This window comes from Balaenoptera borealis (genome assembly GCF_965194805.1).
Source record: "Balaenoptera borealis genome assembly, chromosome: 5".
In the NCBI taxonomy this organism is placed as follows: Eukaryota; Metazoa; Chordata; class Mammalia; order Artiodactyla; family Balaenopteridae; genus Balaenoptera; species Balaenoptera borealis.
This window is the reverse complement of record NC_138862.1, coordinates 32,461,878-32,479,300: the sequence shown is the minus strand read 5'-3', so window position 1 is coordinate 32,479,300 and position 17,423 is coordinate 32,461,878. Positions and strand designations below refer to the sequence as shown.

Genomic DNA, 17,423 nt, shown 5'->3' with positions numbered 1-17,423 from the left:
TTTATGGCCTGAAGGAAATGTTTCTCTGTTACAGTATGGGTGAGTTGGAAGAGATAGGTATTTGATTTCTTTGTAGTCCCTCAGACTACTGCTTTAAAAACATGATTTGTAAAGTTAGACCTCTGGAAATAAAGGGATTGCTCCGATTTGAATAGGTCAGGGCAATTGTGTATGAGTGTCCAGGTAAAGGATACATTTAATTACAGATAATTGGAAACACAGATTTCTTTTTTTTTAGGTTTGAGTTGGGAACAACTTATTACAGTTGGAGACTGCAAAAAAGATAACTTAAGACAAACATTTCATTTAAGTTAGTGTTATATGTTTTAATTTAATAATACAGTTATCTTGCTTTTTTTTCCCAGTTTAAGGAAACATTTGATTGGCATAATAACCCAATTCAATAAACATTTATTTTTTAACCATTTTTTTTCTCAAAGTATAGTTGATGTACACTATTATATAAATTACAGGTGCACAATATAGTCATTCACAATTTTTAAGGGTTACACTCCATTTATAGTTATTATAAAATACTGGCTATTTTCCTTGTGTTGTACAATATGTCCTTGTAGCTTATTTTATAAATAATAGTTTGTAACTGTTAGTCCCCTACGCTTATATTGCCCCTTCCCCTTCCCTCTACCCACTGGTAACCACTAGTTTTTTCTCTATATCTGTGAGTCTGCTTCTTTTCTGTTATATTCACTAGCTTATTGTATTTTTTAGATTCCACATGTAAGTGATATCATACAATATTTGTCTTTCTCTGTGTGACTTATTTCACTTAGCATAATATATGAGTTCATGACAAAGGCTGACCAAGATGAATAGGAGAGTTTCTGTAATTGTAAACTTTACAGTGGGAATTCAAACTATTGTCATATTATTCCTGTATAGTATATGGCTTTATTGTGGACTTTAGAAAGGTCTGACAGTCCTCTGTACAAATATTTCAGAGCTCTGATTTATTGTTTATACTGCTTATAAACAGACTTGCTACGTCAAACTATAATAAAGACACTGGAATGCAACTAGCCTGACAGATTATTACTCAGTACATTCCAGTGGTGAGTTTATCATTTGGATTTTCACCTCTGCCTAAGTAAGCAGAAGCATTTGTGGGAGACTGAGATACTTCATCTTCTTAACATGGATATATTTTTTATTAGATATAATCTTCCTGGCAAGTTTCAGTTTTATGTTTTATTTTATTTTTTTATTTTTTTATTTTTTTAAATGATTCACACACATGACATTTTCCCAATTTCTTGTTATTAAGATTATTTTGTTACTATATTTTTAAAGATAAGAAGTCAAGCAAATCTGATTTCTGCCTTAGCTAATTTATAAGTATTTTAAAAGAAGAAATAGTCCCTGGTAGGATTCATTCTGGTTCATGCGTAGAAGATGAGGCAATGAGTTTGTATTTTATAAATCTTAAAGGAGACGTGTTTAAAGATCTTTATTTTTTCTTGACCTTTCATTCTGAACACTTACGTACATTTTAGCAGGTGATCAACATGATAGTTTGAAAGCTTAATCGTTAGTAAATGATTGAGGCACCAAAATAAATGTTTAATTTTTTTCCCATCTGAAATGTCTAGATTATCGAGCAAATGACACAATTCCTCCAACTATCCCATACAATCAATCATATGACCAGAATACAGGAGGATCCTACAATAGTTCAGACCGGGGCAGTAGTACATCTGGTAAGTAAGGGAAACCAAGGAGAAAGCCAATCTCTCCTTTAAAAGGATGGTACATTTCAATATTACAACTTGAATGCTAATGATCTGATATGTGTATATGACATGTCTAATCACTTTATATGATTTGAATCTTCCAGGGATGGGTCTTGTCTCTGCAATTTGAGGGACTGTTCACTCACTAAACCATTTTTTTTTTTAACATCTTTATTGGAGTATAATTGCTTTACAATGGTGTGTTAATTTCTGCTGTGTAACAAAGTGAATCAGCTATACATATACATATATCCCCATATCTCCTCCCTCTTGCGTCTTCCTCCCACTCTCCCTATCCCACCCCTCTAGGTGGTCACAAAACACCGGAGCTGATCTCCCTGTGCTACCATTTTTTATGTTCTATTTGGTAACAAAGATTGAGGCTCCTATTTTCCTCCTTGTTAAAAACCTTTATTAAAACCAGAAGCATGACTTAATCTTTAAAGGCAGTTGAAACTTTTTTCCATCTCAGCAAAAATATAACTTAAAAATGTTGCACATATAGTTAATCTGCTAAATATGTTACCATTTGAAGGAAGGCTATTAAAGCATATAAAAGCATATAAAATTTGAGTACACTTGAGCAGAATCAAGCGAAAATATCTTGAGATTTAGGTACAGTTGGAACCTGCCTCAGTTTATAATCTCTCTACTATCCCTCACTCAGTTCTTGCTCTAAAACGTCGTAAAGCAACTTCCCAACTTCAGTCTTTAAGTGCCTCAGAAGCCACATTGAAGCCTCTTCCCTGTGGTCTTCATGCTGTTGCAGCTGTTTGCCAGCTGTTTTCCTGATAAGGGTTGCAGATGTGAGCTTGCTGGTACTTAAGTCCTGTTTTTCTAATTAAAGACGGTTGGTTATTAGAACTAACATGTGGCACCACAACAAGTCATACCACAATGAGAACAAAACCAATTGATCTTGACTCTAGTTTGTTTCTCCAGGAGAGGGTAGAAATATTACTTCCTAGCAACTGGATTAAAGTTGCTGGTAGGTGCTTTTAGCCAAATGTCTCTAACTCTCTTCTGTAATGGATATGATATTTGCATTTTATCATCTTCCCTTGACTAAGGCATGCTGATTTTGCATTTTCTAGGCTGTGTTTTATCACTGATTGAAATTGTTTCTATTTGAATTAAGGATCTTAGAAATGGCTCCTATTCCTTTCTAGATCTACTCTTGTTCTACTATATATGGTTTGATTTTTTTTTTTAACAATCAAATCTTATCAAACAACTTTTTTTTTCTTTTTCAAAGTAAGTAAACCCTAAATTAAGAGAAAATTTTCGAGGATGTACTCTTGGGAAAAGTATATAAAATATTTTCGTATTTGATATCTCATGCCGTTTCTTCTTTGAATTCTTAGCCACTTAAAGAGAAAAACATGTCTTAATGGAAAAAAAATGATTCTAGGTTGTTAATATTCAATTGACTTTCTTCATCCCTCAGCTTAGATACATATGTGGTAAAAAGATACAAAGATGTGAAATCTGATGGTAATTAGGGGAGAGAATGAAGCAATTAAGTGTAGGAGAGACTTGTGATGTTAGGCCTTTCAGGACAGATGGGTTTGTTACAGTAGATGTATGCCAGGAAATCAAGAGGAAGGTATTGGGGATAGTCAACTCCACAATACATGCATAGCCATTCCAATACAGGACAACTGAGTGGAGGAAGAGAGAATGGAGACACATAAGAAGAAGCCTGACAGTCATAATTTATGAATAACAACATGTCCCTCAGCCCACACTTGGTGCAGTAACATACCAGTGCAAGAACATCTGGCTTAACAAACACTGCCATTTGCAAATTTTCAAGTGACTTAAAAAAAAATAAGGGTCATTGAATATACTCAGACTTGTCTCATGTACCATGTAACTTGGAGCTGTTTCAGAAAGGTTTAAAAAAAAAGATCAAGACAATTCACTGAATTTAAGGGATCATATGAGAAAAATAATTATAGACTCATTGTCTATAATTTACATAAGAATCTAAAATGTATCATATTGGAGGAAGAGGATAAAGACCATTTTATCCCCAAATATCTTTTGACCTAAAGTTATTTTAGAATGAATATACCAAAATGTGCAGCTACCTATGTTTAAAGAATATGCCAAATCTAATATCAGAATTTGGGGAACTTGAATAATTGAGCTATTCTGAACTTCTAAGAATGTTCAAGCAACATTATTTCACTCTAAGCCATAAATTTATAGAAACAGTGGCTAAAAACATTTCTGTTCCTTTTTAAAAATCATTTTTCTGCTTCTTTTGTTGTTAGATATATTAGTTCTTCCAGCAATTATTTTCATCTGCACCTGCCTTTCTGATGAAAACGAGTAATTTCATTGTGCCTAAAACACTTCAATGGACAAGTACAAATTATATATACTCAGTGATTTAATGCAACAGTGGAAATGTAATAGATCGTATCTGTATCACATTGTATTTTAGGTTCCAGCAATTAAATAATAGAAAGGCAATTCAGAAAATATGTCTTCAGCTCATTTGTTTTAGATGATAATCCATAATGCAATTAATTGCTGTAAGAAGATCACTATTAATGATATGACTTGTAAAATTCATTTATGATTTTATTGCTTTTTCCCTATTTATTTTGCAGTTAAACTTGGCAATATTCTGCGTCTTCTGTCGTACAAAGTGCTGTTTAAAATTAATGAAGAAGAGTGTGTTTATCTCTCTCAATATATGAACCATAAGATCATATTTACAGAAAATAATTAACCTGTGGATAATAGAAAAGATTTAAAGTCCAGAAGTGAAAGACTTGCATTTTATTTCTTTTCAAGGGAGTCAAGGGCACAAGAAAGGGGCACGGACACCCAAGGTACCAAAACAAGGTGGCATGAACTGGGCAGACCTGCTTCCTCCTCCCCCAGTGCATCCTCCCCCTCAGAGCACTAGTGAAGAGTACAGTATTTCTGTAGATGAAAGGTAAGAGGGATTTTAGAACAGAGGTAAGTGGAATAATATGATTCCTTAAACCCATGTTAAGTCATCATTAAACTCGATCACCAAGGGAGACTGACTCCTAGGGTCCATGAACATCTGTTTCTGAATAAAACATTTGTCTCTGAGCTGTTGTTAGCTCAGCACAACTTAAAAACCCTCCTCAGTGTTGCCAAAAAAAGGAATTTGCATCTTGGAAGCTTCTTTTGGAACTAAGAATCATGAATCATGAATACACACACACACACACACACACACACACACACACTTACATCTATACACACACATAGTTTACATATTTATATTTACAAATATTTTACATCGTATACACATAGTTTACATATATGATCATGATTATATATGAATTTATATGAGATCACATATATATCGCTCTCTGTATATGATTTTGTATTTTTCAAATATCAGAACTTCTGTTGCACATCTCTAAATTTTCATAAAATAATTGTATGGATTTATACCACAGCCACAGTATCCTGAAAACTGTTTGTTCTTAGATATTATCACATTCTGCTGAACACTGTAGAAATTTAAACTTACTGAATTGTCTCTCTCAGGGATTTAACAAGTGTAAATAATCCACACGACAGCAATTAGGAAGTTAGCGTGCTTCTTCCTCACTCCAGCTTCTGTAGAACTGGACATGGTCCAGCCCAACAAAACAAAACAGCTTCACTAGTGTGATCAATGGAGAATTAACACAAAAAATACAAATCGACCTGAAAATACATTCTTTTTAATGACTATTATAGAAATGAAGACATTTTTCTTTCATTCTCCACAAAAAAACAAAACAAAACAAAAAACAGTTTTACAGTTCCAACTATGCCAGGAAACAAAGTCTCTGGACTTTAATTTTCCAATCACTGAATTAGCAAGTAGTGCGCCATTGCTCCTAGGAGAAATGCAGGGTTAAGTTCCTGCAAGCCTCTGGTCACAACATTTTTGTCAGTCCATCCATACATAACCTTGTTTTATGTGTGTTTTTGTTTAAAGACACCCTATTTAATATGTATTGTTGATTCATTAACATTGAATTCACAGCCAACAGCACTGTAAGTTATATCTAATACACATATTTTCTCCATTAAGGCACATCACAGCCTTCTTGCCCTTGGGAACCCTAGACAGCCCTAAAGCACTACACTTGGGGGTCATATTAAACAGGGAACTCACCAACATAAAGCAAAAAAAAAAGAAAAAAAAAAAAGAGAGAGAGCGAACAACATGGCACTACAGGCCATGAAAAGGAGCTGAAACAAGAAGGTGGAGTGTTGTCTTGTTTGACCTCAGCTAGGAATGTATGCATCAGGTGACTCAAATTTTTTGCTTCTCTGCACATATCCATGAATGACCACAAAAGTGCTATGGGTATTGACTTTGGGTTACAACTTTTTTTTTAGCAAGTAGGTGAATCTGCAAATATGGAATGTGCAAATAACCAGGATTGGCTGTATCTTAAAAAATTCATTTCCTAGGCTATATTAACAACATTCATTACTATTTTAGTCCACCAAAAATAGGAATAAAATGAAATAAGTCGATATAGTTTAACAAAAAAAAAACAAGGGATGCAACTGTGCCCCAAAGAGAAAGGCTGATTCTAACTGAGAAGAATGAAGCTTTCCTGATTTGCTGCTTTTGTTTTTGAGCTTAACAAATGAGAAGTTTCTCAATCAAGAGGAGGGGGTTTTGGGACATTGAGACCACAGAGTGATGTGGACTAACATGAGAACTAATATGAAACACATGGTAAAGAGTGAGAGGAAGCTGGGATGGCAAGTGTAAGCCAGATTATACAGGTACTTGAATGCCTTGTTTAGGTCCTCGTATTTTATTCTCTAGGCAATTAAAGAGCCATTTATTACTTTAAAGCAGGTGAATAACCAGAGAGTGATGCATATTATAATAAAGTAATTTTGGAAGCAATGTGAGGATGGAGAAAAAGGAATCGATTTTAGAGATATTTTTAGAAGTCGAATAGAAATGAACTGGGAAACAGTTTGAGGTAGAAGAGAGAGAGAAATGTCAGGATGAATACAAGATACCTAGGAAACACAGGAAAAAGTGTCCAAGAGGAAGGTGGTAGGATTAGTTCAGTAAAAGAAGATACAAAGAAATCATGTTATATGAGCATCAACTTTCCTGAGTTCTGGTAAACAAGGCAGGTGGTGGAGAATGAACAAGAGAGAGGGGTAACATGAACACAATTTGTATAATGCATTAAGTTACTTCCCTTCTAATTAATAACCATATGCCCTGAGGTAAAAGAGAAAGTCATGAATGTTCCCCAGATCCATTTAGAGCTTCCTACACAGCTCTAGCAGAGGAGTAGAGGGACATTTTATTGTTTATTGACTATTTTATTTATTGTGTTTTTCATTCAGCATCCTAAATGCAAGCCATGTACTTTACAAAGTACTATGTACTTTATTTTGTGCTCAACTGAAGAAATAGTGATCTATTATAATTTTAGAGGAAAAGTGGGTTATATTGGACTAATAATTTGATCTCCAATGTACCTCCCTCTGAAGGGATTTTCAAGAGTAATTTTTCACAGAGGTTAGCATATCATCTTTGGATTATTTGCAAGACCGTCCTTGAGTCATCCTTTAGAGATCATGTTGAGTTGGAGGGATAGAATATATCAAACACTTCTGGGGTTTACTAAATTAAACTATGTTAAATAGATTTCTTTATTGCATGACTTCTCAGAGCCTGTAATGAGCCAATTAAATTGTAATCCCTCAGAGAAAAAAATGTTATATATAGCAATTCACACACATTTATGACAGGGAACTATTTTTTTTAAACAATACCTTCTTAAGGTGGCCAAAAGATTCAGATTTCAAAAGCAACTCAAAGTTGATACTTCACTAACTATACAAATAGTTTATTTGAATAACCTGAAGTCAATCTAAGTGTCCTTATAATTTGTTTTAGCTATGACCAAGAGATGCCATGTCCCGTGCCACCAGCCAGGATGTATTTGCAACAAGGAGAACTAGAAGAGGAGGAAGATGAGCGAGGCCCCACTCCCCCTGTGCGGGGAGCTGCTTCTTCTCCAGCTGCCGTGTCTTACAGCCATCAGTCCACTGCCACTCTGACCCCCTCTCCACAGGAAGAACTCCAGCCCATGTTACAGGATTGTCCAGAGGAGATCGGCCACATGCAGCACCAACCCGACAGGAGGTACGTTGTTACCAGTCTTTACTGACAAATCAGATCATTTCCACTCCTAAGTGGCATTTACAGAATGCTATTACATGAAGCAATTTTCAGGTCACATGGGGCTTTTTTCCAGTATCATCACACAGTATGCCTTGGTAATTAGCATATCAAGTAATATTGTTGATCAGAACATTAGATTAATTGATCCCAGTGAACTTGCAACCATAAAATAATGTGCCTTAATTCTCACCCACTTATGATAATTGCATTCATAAACACGTGGAGATCATGTAGTAAATATATGGGTTGCTAATCTTGTAACATTTTATTGATGATGGGTGATTTTGTATTTTAGTTTTCTTTATGCATGGGCCTGTCACTTCTTTAGTCTGTGAAGAATAGATTTTTCTCCTTTTATTTTTATTTTTTTAACAACTTTTTTTTTTTTTGGCTGCATAGGGTCTTCCTTGCAGCACGCGGGCTTCCCTCTAGTTGTGATGTGCGGGATTTCTCTTCTCTAGTTGTGGTGCGTGGGCTCCAGGGCACGTGGGCTCCAGGGCACGTGGGCTCTGTAGTTTGCAGCATGCAGGCTCTCTAGTTGAGGCGCACAAGCTCAGTAGTTGCGGCACACAGGCTTAGTTGCCCCGAGGCATGTGGGATCTTAGTTCCCCAACCAGGTATCGAACCCTCATCCCCTGCATTGGAAGGTGGATTCTTTACCACTGGACCACCAGGGAAGTCCCTTTCCTGTCTTTTAAAATTAAGTCTGCAGAATGATTTGTCCTTTCATAGCTGTAATGTTACAGAAGAATGAATTTGGTATATTCATTTTGTGTTGACTCAGGTACCTTTATTTTGATTGAATGTTAGGTTGCAGTCCTTTTGTCCAAGCTACTTAGTAGTGTGTTTGTGTGTGTGTGTGTGTGCATGTGTGTGTCTTAGACTTTCTTTAACCTATATGTTCAGCATTGCTAACCAGTACATTTTTGTTTTGCACAAATCCTTCACTTGGCATCTCTACCACATAAAAGCTGTTACTGCATCATATCAGCACTTCTCTCATTATTGATGATTTTGTTTGTACTATTTTATTGCCCTTGACACATTACATATATATTACTTTCTGTATTCCTAATATCATTTGAAACTGAGTATATTATTTGCCCCAGAAGATCTCCTTCAATATTCTTGAATGAATAACAAATTCTGGTTTATGCTGCTTGAATTCTGTAGGTTAAAATAGAACTTGCAGTGTTTATTAACTATTCTATGAGTAAGAGGTTATTACCAAATTTAACTCATATACTCTCTAAAATGAAGGAAGTAGTTAAATTTTCTTCTGTGTGACAAGGGGAAAGTTGGATTGCCAGACATTTAACTTTAGTATTATTAACCCATGGAACTTCATGAAGATTGAGAATAAATAAGGCATCTCTTTTCCCTATTAAGGTCACAACGATCTCTGCCACTCTTATTCGGAGAAAATGAGATGCTAATAGAGGCTGTTAGCCCTGAAATACCTCAACATTCTTTTCTCATTCTTTCAAATTACTTATTTCCTCACCATCCTCCTCTGTGTTACAAGTGGTACACCCAGTATCTTCTTCCTGGCCAGCTCTTCTTTTGTGTTCTTTATGTCATCCTCTTCACCTTTCTTGATCACGATCAAAAAGCAGCTTATCTATCTTGACTTTTCAGCCTCTTTCTCTTCATTCAATCCTTTCTCTTCACTGTTAACCCTACTGCTTTTTTTTTTTATTGGAGTATAATTGCTTTACAGTGTTGTGTTAGTTTCTGCTGTACAATGCAGTGAATCAGCTATATGTTTACATATACCCCCTCCCTCTTGGACCTCCCTCCCACCCACCCTCCCATCCCACCCATCTAGGTCATCACAGAGCACCGAGCTGAGCTTCCTGTGCTTTATAGCACGTTCCCGCTAGCTATCTATTTTACACATGGTAGTGTATATACCTTACTACTTTTTAAACTTTCCTTAGCCTCCCCTTCCAGTTATCCTGCTCTTTTTCTCTCCTACTCTGTAGGATTCTTTAATCATTTCTACCTTCCTAATTCTTTTTCACACCTCAGCCCTCTGTATGCTGGCTTATACCATTTTGCTTCCATCAGGCTTCGGAAGGTAACCTCTTAATCGTCAGTCTAAAGGCTTCTCCGTCTTTATTACACTTAACGCTTTCTGCAGTGATAACAATTTTCTGATTTCTTGTGAGAATTAAATGAAATCATGTATATAAAGTATCTAAAGCAGGGTAAGTGTTCAACAAATATTAGTTCCCTACTGTCCTCACCCTTGTGCTATCATCCTTACACTTGGTTCAAGTATTACTTATATGCTGACGGCTTTCGCATTGATTTAGCCAGCCCACCCCTTTTTCTTGAGCACTACCATGATATTTTCACTTGGACATCTCCGACTACACATGTCTGAAATCAAATTCTTTTTCTTTGCACTTGACCTTTCAAACTTGTTCCTTTTCCTCCTTTATTGGCTATCTTGTTTAGAATCATTAATCCTTATTTATTTGACCAACATATTAAAAATAAAAGAGCCAAGAGAATAGGCAAAAAAAAATCACAAGAAATTGTGATTTTGAAATCAGTGTAATTATCTTATAGTTTGATTTCTTCTGTTATCTTCCTACCATTCCCCAAAGTAAGTTATTCACTGAGTCCCTTCTTTTCTAACTCCAAAATATCTCTTGATTTTGTTCCTATGTTTCCATTCCTAGAATCCCAGGGCAGGCCCTCAGTCCCTGTCTCTTGAAATACTGCTACATCCTTGACCTGATCACCACTTTTCTTCTCTCTCCCCTTTTGTGTCCACTCTCCACATTATCTTACTTTACTCCCCGGTCTGGTAATATTACTCCCCATTCAGCGTCAGCTCTTACTGTTTAGCCCAGTAATCAAAGCCTTTTACAATCCTTTTTCCTTTACTTACCTCTTCCCTCCCAACCCCTCCACACACCCTCTTTTCTAGTCTGTTTCAAATTCCCTGTTGTCTTAAACTCACCAACATCCAATCAGCAATGCCACTCACTAAGCACATGCGTCTTGGCACATGCTGTTTCTTTGATTGCCTGGCGAACACTTCTCATCTTTCCAAGTCCTGTTTAAATGCACCACCTGTGCAACTTTCTTCTTGTTGCCTGGCAAAAATCAACTAATCTTTCTCTTTACTCTTTACAATGGTCTGTTCACAGCTCTGCTGCCACACTAATCAGGTTTTCATGTTGCATTAGCATTGGCTGTTTGCATCTCTGTTTCCCTATTTAAATTAAAAGCTCTTTGAGAGCAGAGCTCAGGTCCTACTCACGTCATTGAGTTCCACAAAGCCTTCTTCAGTAAGTATCTGATAAATGGAATCTGATACTAGAGGAGTTGACTTACTCCCTGCTGTTTTGGCGGGGGTGAACTCAAAGTGAACAGGTATAATTGGGAAATGCACTGGGTATCTGCACTCAAAATCCTCTTTGACTACATTCAGCCTTTTTTTTAAAAGGTATGACTTTCAGTCTATGAAGGTACAATATTAATAACACTGGGCACTAATATGAACTAGATGAAAGCCGATTAAACAAAAAACTATTACTGCTTTTTTATGCTGAAGGTATATTCTACATGTTTACCATAGAAATTTTTGAAAATACAGGTAAACAAAATGAAAATACAAAATTACCAATGATCTATGTTGTCAGAAATTGTCACCATTAAGAGCTCAGTAAAGGTCTTTTCCGTCCTTCGTCTCTACATGTACTCACACTGCTTTGAATTTGTGATATGCCAATATAATTTTATAAGGTATTTTTTTCACTGAACAGTGGATTTTTCCATGCCAATTACAGCTTAGATACGTTAAACAAATGTATACTGTGATTTATTTAAACAATTCCTTAATATTGGGCATTTAAGTCATGTCTACCTTTTTGATACTGTATATAATGCTGTAATTCCCATCTCTAAGTCTTTGAGTCAAGCCTCTTCTCAAACCTTTAACCTATTTGGATGCCTACCCCATCAGTAGATGACTTCTGTTTCTCATCATCCTGCCACTCCCCTAATGATGCGCTCATTAAAGATAGACAGGTATTTCTCTACAGATTTCATTCTAGAGAATCAGACCTTTATATCCAAGTACCTGTTCCTGCAGATGTTTACTGTTTGAATATCACTCAGAGCAATACATGTATCTCCAGCCGTAAAGGCACTTCCCTACTTCCTACAGCCATTTTCTCTTGCCTGTATTACTGCAATGGTCCATAAGTAGTCTTTGTTGCCTTTAGCCTTGCCCTTTCTTCAATCGAATCTTCTTGCTGCAGACTGTGCAGAGGCATTTTCCTAAAATGCGACACGGATCAAGTCTCTCCACTGTTTAAAATCTCTCAATGACTTCTCATTTCCCTTAGAATAAAGGCAAGATTCCTTAATGTAGCAATCAAGGCCCTTTGTGACCTGACCCCTGCATGCCTTCCTTTGCCTACCCATTGCCACTCCCCTGCTCACTGCTCCTGTTGCCTTTACTCTAAGTTTCTTCCAGTTCCTGGAATGACCAGTGCTCTTGATCTTGGGTGACCTCAGCCTGCAGAGGCTTGAAGAAGGATTTCAGTTCCCCGGCCAGAGACTGAAGTCAGGCTGCAGCAGTGAGAACACTGAATCCTAGCCACTAGACCACCAGGGACCAGTGGCCAGTGGCAAGGCCAGTGACAAATAAATTTCCACAAAGAGACAGAAAAGTAGTGAAACAAGTAAAGTGTTTATTAGCGGAAAAAAGAGTATGTGTGAATAGGCACACACAGGCGGGCTCAGAGAGAGAGTTGCACCCTCGTGGTAGTTTGAATCTCTTACATGGGGCATTTCTTCCAGGTTTCCTTTGGCCAATCATCTTGCTTTGCCTGGCTCTGAGTCAGTATTTGGTTTATTTCAGGGTCCTCCCATGTGTGCGTGCGCATCTCTTAGCCAAGATGGATTCCAGCGAAGAGGCCTGTGGGTAGGTTGACATCACTTACTATGGGATGGCGCCCCCCTCCTTTTTTGTCCTTCAAGGAGTCTTTCTGTGTGTGTGTAGTCGGGAAGCTCTCCTTTACTTGGAGAATGAGGAATATGTGGTCTCTTTGTCTCTCATCTGGGCAGGGCTCAGCTTCTCCTCCCTCCTGCTATTGTCTTCATCTTGGTGTATCTGTCCGCAGGGGACAAACTCCAGGTGCTCAGCCTGGGGCCCATCTATCTCCTGCCTCACTCTCACCCACTTTGAGGTCTTAGCACTTGCCTTCTCATCTTCCTGGGACACCATTATCCTCTCTCTTTTTTGGAGCTAACACTTACATATCCTTTAGATCCAAGATTAAATGGCAGATGCTCTCGTTAGAATCTTTCCCTGATGTCCCAGCTCTGAGATTGGAGCCAATTCTATGTGTTCCCACCTTGCCCTAGATATCTTCTGTCATGGAGCTTTGTGAATACTGCATTATCATTGCGTATTTAATTAATTGTCTCCTCCGCTAGACTATAAGTCCCTTCAGGCAAGGAACATATCTATTTTATTTAGCTGAATTTCTAGCATAGTCCCTAAGTTCCTGTTTCTATTGCTGCCTACAAACTACACTAAAACGTAATCACCTAAAGCCATTTTGTTTTACTCACAATTCCATGAGTCAGGAATTCTGAAAGGATTCACCTGGGCGATTCATCGCCAACCCACATGGCTTCCTCTGGTCGTTGGGGCTGTGAGATCAACTTTGAAGTGAGTTTCTTCACTTACATGCCTGACGTTTCAGTGCTCCGTGACCTCTCTCTATCTCCTCATGGAGTCTTATCCTCCAGGGGCTCTCCACCACAGCCCAGGCTTCTCATAACAATGTGCCTGCTGACAAAGACTGTAAATTGACTTTTAAGTATCGTATTTTATTGCAATCCAAATTAAATAAAGGTTTTCATCCTGGGTGTGTTACACACTCCATATTGAAACAATTATCCATCTTAATCTCTTAAATAACTTCAGCTTTGGCATATTCTTCGTGTTTCTTCTAGTGCCACACACAGATGCATTAGAAACGACCCAGAAATGAAAAATAACACATTATACTGAAGAACTGTGTATGTGTATATATATTACATATGTGTATGTGTGTATATTTGTGTGTAATAACACCATTCTTAGAGGAAAGGCCATGGCCTTGGAAATGGAATGTGGGATTCAATTCTAAATTTGATACATACTAGTTGTGGGGACTTTGGCAAGGTCCTTCATTTCAATGTCCTCTGAATTTCAATCTCCTCATCTGTTAAAATAATAATAAAATAAGTACCCTGGAAAGTTGTTGAGAAAATTAAATGAGTTAACATTGTAAATACTTAGCTGCAAAGTAGGTGCTCAATAAATTAGTTAACTGTAGTATTTTAGTAATCATTCATTTTTAATGCTTTCCATTTGTGTTAATAAAACATGTTTATTGAAGTGTCTCAATTCATTGGGATAAAAAACACAACACTTTTTTCTCCAAACAACTGCCATGCCACCCTAACCACTGTGCTATATTGAACTTCTGTTTCCCTCTCTATAGCAGGTCCCTAAGTTAGATCTTGACCAGATCCTATATGGTTTTTTTTTGTTTGCTTTCTTTTAATTTAAGACCCGGTCCTGTTAATTTTAAAACCATAATCATGCATTTCCAGATTTTTTGCAGATGATTGCACATGCCTGTGGCCATGGTGGCATGGAGTAATGGGCGTGTTCTGTTTTTAATCACTTCCTTCCTCGCTCTTCCCAGTGCATTCTCCCAAGTGCTAAGGCAAGGAAAAGGGCACATAAAAAGAGCAAAGTAGATGAGGAGCCCGTCTTCTATTTGGTTAGCCCGACGAACTGTTCTGTCTCATCTTGCTCTATGAGTATCATAAGAATGGTGAGGGAAGGGGGCTGGCACCAACTTCCTCCACTGATGAAGGACTCAATCCTGGACAGCATCGATAGGCATTTGTAGTCCTTGAACAATTTAGCCACATCTTCAGGTGGCCTACCAGTCAGTGGCATTCATGCCATATCTCTCCTAATCTCCCAAGCCATAGGGTCACCAGATTACACTAGATCCTAATGTCACTTACCCTCCAACACTAGTGCTTAGGTTGGCAGGCTTATTTGGAATCTATCCTCTTCTCAGGAGCACAGAATTTGAAGAGGTGTTGTCATGACTCTTCCAAATGATATTCCCCTTATGTCATCTTTTTAACCTTGCTTAGAGAGCACTGGGACTGTTGAGCACATCGCTAAGTAGCCCTCCAAGTGGAAATCACTATATGTGTCCCTTTTTTCAGGCACTTTCCTAATTAGGAGTTAATCTCTTGGCATTCTCCAGCCTTGGGTATAGCTTATTTCCACAAACCTTGCTTTCCACTAATGTCCAAACGCTCTCTACCTTCTCAGTCATCTTATATTCACTGTGTGTGATGGTGTTGCAGGGTAGGAGAAGGACTGCTTTTCCCTGATGTTCCCCAGATCTGTGGAGAGATGGTTGAAACCAGTTATTGGTAACTGTGAACTTAAATTGTGGGATACTGCTTCATTTTGTCCTGAACTTTGGCCCTTAACTTCCAGAGCATCAAGAAAAATACCTGTAAGCATTCTGTTAAACAGGTGGAATAATGGTAAAAGCAATATACTTGCAAATAGCTAATAATCTTTATAAGTAAGTAATTTGGAGAAAAACTGCTCTTGGCTCTTAGACCTTTTTAATAGACTAAAATCTAAAGGAAAATGTGTCATATGCTCAATGCATAATTTTTTAATCCTGTAAAATTCTACTCTATAGTCAAAATGAATGAGTCCATTTGCTTACAATGGTGGGAATGGCAGTGAAGGAAAGGGAAAGGAACATGTTTAGATGTTTATGGAGCAGCCTGTTTCAGGACTGATGTCTGCTGTCTTTGGTCATAATAAGCTGTCAATAATATTCTATACACTTTAGGACACATACATAGGTGTCAATTTTGAAATAGGTATTACTTACCCCTGTTTTAACTGAACGTAATCCAAAAGATAAAAACATAAGAAGACTTATAGATAGATGAGTATATTTCTATTAAGCTTGAATCAAAAGGTAGCCCAGCGTGCTTAAAAGTACCTCTGGTTTTTTGTTTTTGTTTTTGTTTTTGTTTTTTAAACATCTTTATTGAAGTATAATTGCTTCACAATGGTGTGTTAGTTTCTGCTTTATAACAAAGTGAATCAGCTACAGATATACACACGTTCCCATATCTCCTCCCTCCCGCATCTCCCTCCCTCCCACCCTCCCCATCCCACCCCCCCAGGCGGTCACAAAGCACCATGCTGATCTCCCTGTGCTATGCGGCTGCTTCCCACTAGCTATCTATTTTACATTTGTACCTCTGGTTTTGAGGTAAATTTCTTACAACTCAGAATAAAACCTACACATGCTCTGATTTCCAGTTGTTTTTCCTGAACAAATTAGCTCCACGGAAGCAAAGACTTGTGAATTTCTTGGTTAATTTATGCTTTTGTGTCCTAAGCAATGAGCTAAGCCATACCTGTTTATTCATTTTCCTGCAGACGGCAGCCGGTGAGCCCTCCTCCACCTCCACGGCCGATTTCCCCACCCCATACCTACGGCTACATTTCAGGACCCCTCGTCTCAGATATGGATACGGATGCGCCAGAAGAGGAAGAAGACGAAGCCGACATGGAAGTAGCCAAGATGCAGACCAGAAGGCTTTTGTTACGCGGGCTTGAGCAGACCCCTGCCTCCAGTGTCGGGGACCTGGAGAGCTCTGTCACTGGGTCCATGATCAATGGCTGGGGCTCAGCCTCAGAGGAGGACAACATTTCCAGCGGACGCTCCAGTGTTAGTTCTTCTGACGGCTCCTTTTTCACCGATGCCGATTTTGCCCAGGCGGTGGCAGCAGCAGCAGAGTACGCTGGTCTCAAAGTGGCGCGGCGCCAAATGCAGGATGCTGCTGGTAAGTCGTCCGCTTTTCTCCAAGCTGGAAAAGAAAATTCGATGTGCATTTGTCAGTTGCTGATTATCTCCATAATCTTATGCCCTATATGAAATGCAACTATTATTACTCTTTTTTTTTTTTTGGCTGCCTAAGGAAACCAAGGTCCAAGATGACGATGTAGCTTGCTTATTCCCTTTTTCATAGCAGGCTTTTTAAATCTTCTATTTTATTTTTATTTAATAAATCCTATGTAATGTGAGTGAAGCTACCTGAAAAGTCTTCATTTTTAAGATAGTCTTAGCAAATATATGTACAATTTCTTTTGGAATGTATATGGTCAATTAAATGAGGTTTGTGTTATATGGTTTTTTTTTAAGATGTAAAAAGTCACCAAAATAAAATTCATTGAGGTAGTTCTCTCATCCCATTTAATTAGAAAGTGTCTAGGAGAAATAGATAAACGTCCGGAGGGGACACTCAACCATTGGAAACTGGGCTATTTCTCCTTAACCCCCATTCTCTTCATGCCCTCTCAATTAGAACACTAA

At 37.8% G+C, this 17,423-nt stretch overlaps 1 protein-coding gene across 1 annotated transcript in view; it reads left to right on the top strand.

The window, feature by feature from the left end:
• ROBO1 (roundabout guidance receptor 1) overlaps window positions 1–17,423 on the top strand; it is a 928,971-nt gene that overhangs the window by 891,492 nt on the left and 20,056 nt on the right. Inside the window, exons 23-26 of the mRNA XM_082392465.1 lie at window positions 1,608–1,715; window positions 4,557–4,701; window positions 7,678–7,926; window positions 16,487–16,893. Of these exons, the coding sequence (XP_082248591.1) occupies window positions 1,608–1,715; window positions 4,557–4,701; window positions 7,678–7,926; window positions 16,487–16,893 (909 nt within the window). The remainder of the gene's footprint in view (window positions 1–1,607; window positions 1,716–4,556; window positions 4,702–7,677; window positions 7,927–16,486; window positions 16,894–17,423) is intronic.